Source organism: Otolemur garnettii, unplaced genomic scaffold (assembly GCF_000181295.1).
Source record: "Otolemur garnettii isolate 467f Iridium unplaced genomic scaffold, OtoGar3 scaffold00190, whole genome shotgun sequence".
In the NCBI taxonomy this organism is placed as follows: domain Eukaryota; kingdom Metazoa; phylum Chordata; class Mammalia; order Primates; family Galagidae; genus Otolemur; species Otolemur garnettii.
Window position 1 is genome coordinate 2,162,521 of NW_003852585.1, and position 2,795 is coordinate 2,165,315.

At 35.3% G+C, this 2,795-nt stretch overlaps 1 protein-coding gene across 2 annotated transcripts in view; it reads right to left on the reverse strand.

Moving 5' to 3' along the window:
- The window catches only part of MTMR1 (myotubularin related protein 1), a 70,033-nt gene that overhangs the window by 63,459 nt on the left and 3,779 nt on the right, over nt 1-2,795 (reverse strand). For both annotated transcript variants that reach the window (XM_023507576.1, XM_003800938.3), the window contains exon 2: nt 743-848. In XM_023507576.1, coding sequence (XP_023363344.1) covers nt 743-848 — 106 coding nt within the window. The remainder of the gene's footprint in view (nt 1-742; nt 849-2,795) is intronic.

The following is a 2,795-nucleotide window of genomic DNA, read 5'->3' on the forward strand; positions in this document are numbered from 1 at the left end:
TACCCCAGAAGTGCATTAATGTACATAGTTACCATTCAATAAAAAAAAAATAAAAAATAAATAAATTAATTTTTAAAAAAAAGTATTCACTGAGTACCTATTGTGTTCCAGGATCATGCTGGGAAACCAGTGGTGAGTAAAAGAGCCCCACTGCCTGCCAACAAGGAACTTATCACTCTTAACTTTAGAATAACCAGGAATCCAACTTTTAAAATAAAACGTATCACTCTTAACTTTAGAATAACCAGGAATCCAACTTTTAAAATAAACAAAAAGAGATTTCTCACTTCTATAAGCCCTAAAAAATAAAGCTGTCCATAAAATAGTCTTTTGAGATTTTGCAGTTTTTTTTTGCATTCTAGTATCATAGGTTAACGCTGAATACTCACAGATATGTAAATATAAAAACAAATTCTGAAGTTAGAGAAATCCTGTACATCAAGGTACTTTCTGAAATTCAGAACACTAACAAAGAAAATACATGCATTTATTATAGTAAAATGAAACTCAGTTTTAAAAGAATCATCATAATCTAAAAATAGCTTTTCCTCTGAATTACAAACTATGATCACATATCCTGCATACTGGTAAAATTTCTTTTCTAAATTTTTTCTTTCATCCATATTACTAAGCAAAATGGTAGCTGAGCATCAAGGGGCAATAGGCTCACTTGAATTAAAACTGCAAAGCTTCTTGGCTACTTAATATATTAAAAATTAATTAATCACTGAATATTGCTTACCTTATAATCTCTGGATACATTTTCTGATGTCACTGAACCTGAAATCTGACTAGAAATTGTAGCTGCTATAAGCTGTTTACACCATTCAACATGTGATCCTGTAGGACTAAAAGAAATAGCATTATTAAAAAACTTCAAAATGTAGGCTCTTGTTGAAAAAATGAGCACTAAATAGGAATATATGCACATTTCTTTTTAGATTAATGAACTTTTATTACACTATTTGGTTACTTTTACATTTAACACAAGAATTGAAATAGTGATTGACAAGTAGGAAGTAAGATTAGGTCTCAGATTAATTTTAAATGACTCACCAATGATTTTAAAAACCAAGTTTAAGATTCTAGTTGTTAGACAGTTTGACTAACTATTCTCTCTCACTTATTGGAATTTTACTCTATTACAATTATATGGAAGAAATATTCTTAATATAATGTATATAGAGAATGAATTCTAAAGTGAAATACTTATCTTACAGCATATGATTTTCAAACATTCAATCAATTTTGTACTATAGTTTTAAATCCAGAAAGTAGTGTACTTTTGAATGAACTAAAGAGACTCTTAGTGGAGTAAAGCTGATCATGTGATTTAATAAAGAATAGACTAGAAAAATGACATTGTATGTGTAGTACTAACACTACCTTATATTTCAGTAAGTGCTCTGAGAATTTACAAAAGGCTCTTCCAGATTTATTATAATCGATCAGATTCTCACAACAATGGAGTGGCAAGAAGGCAGAACAGGAAATAGCCAACTTGTTTTTGAGAAGAAAAAACTGAGGCACAGAGGGGACATTCCCTGTTAGAAAGTTGCTGTCCTTTCATATCACTACCAACCTACAGTGGCTGATCCACTGACCTGAAGCCAGCAGCACACATGCTAGCCAATTGTCTTAAATGAAAACACAACAATGCAAAGAAAAATAGCATCTTCTACTTCCACAGTGCTCTGAAGTGTTCAAAGCATTTCTCTACCTGTAGCTTCACCCAGCCTCACAGTGACCCATTTTACAGATGAGAAAATTTCCAGAAAGGCTCCGGTTTTGCCTACAGTCACATAGCTGGCAAGTGGTCAGGCTGTGCTCACCTGACCTAAAGGACCATAAAAGCTAACTAGGCAGTTAGAGAATTAACAATTGTCCATAGGGGCCAAGCTGCTATCCCAATTCATCAAGACACTGAAGAAATCAAGCTAGCAGGCAAAAGATGCTTATGAAAATTTACCTTGCAGGTAACTGTCACTTTAAATTGCATTTCAGGCCTTTAAAAAGTCACATCACTTATTAAGTCCATACTCACGTATCTGAAGGACAGAAACACCAGGCAATTCATATAAAATGACCTAAACAGTAAAATATAGAAAAGGGATGTTCTGTGCTAGTAACCTAAATTCCAGTCTATAATCAAGACAGCCCAGAGGTTGTCTGTGTGGTTGAAAATATAAGTAAAAGCACTTGCTGTGTGGGCAGAAATCTTTGTCACATGCCAGGAATCTATTTACCGCAATTTTGAACTATGAGAGAGAGGAAAGGAAAAAGAAGGAATTTGGATTTCCCTTTTATAGGCTAAGTCACTTTTACTGGCTGCTTATATCACACCGTCCTTGTCATAATGCCTTTTTCTCTGTCACTACCCATCCAGCTGCATGTAGGAAGAAACTGTAGAAACCCAACTACTGACCATGAGTAACCTGTTATTACCATCTGCACCCCATCCCTCCCCCCTTTTTCTGATAAGGACACTTCTCTCTACTTTGGGGAACTGCCTTCCCTGACTTCATAGGATAGGATTCTGTGCAGGAAAGGAAAGGAGAGGGCTGATTGCTTCCTCCTCCTGCCCCCATGTATAGGTGAGTTACCCAAGCTTGGACAATCCCAGGCTTTCCACTTAGATCCTGAGCAGTGCGGATGTGACCCAGAGATGCTGGAGGCCACTCTCTACCCTGACCATCTTGAGGAACCCACAGAGATAAAAAGTGAGACCAAAAAAAAAAAAAAAAAAAAAAAAAAAAAAAAAACTGAAAGATCTGTGGTCCTGTTCCTTTGAGGAA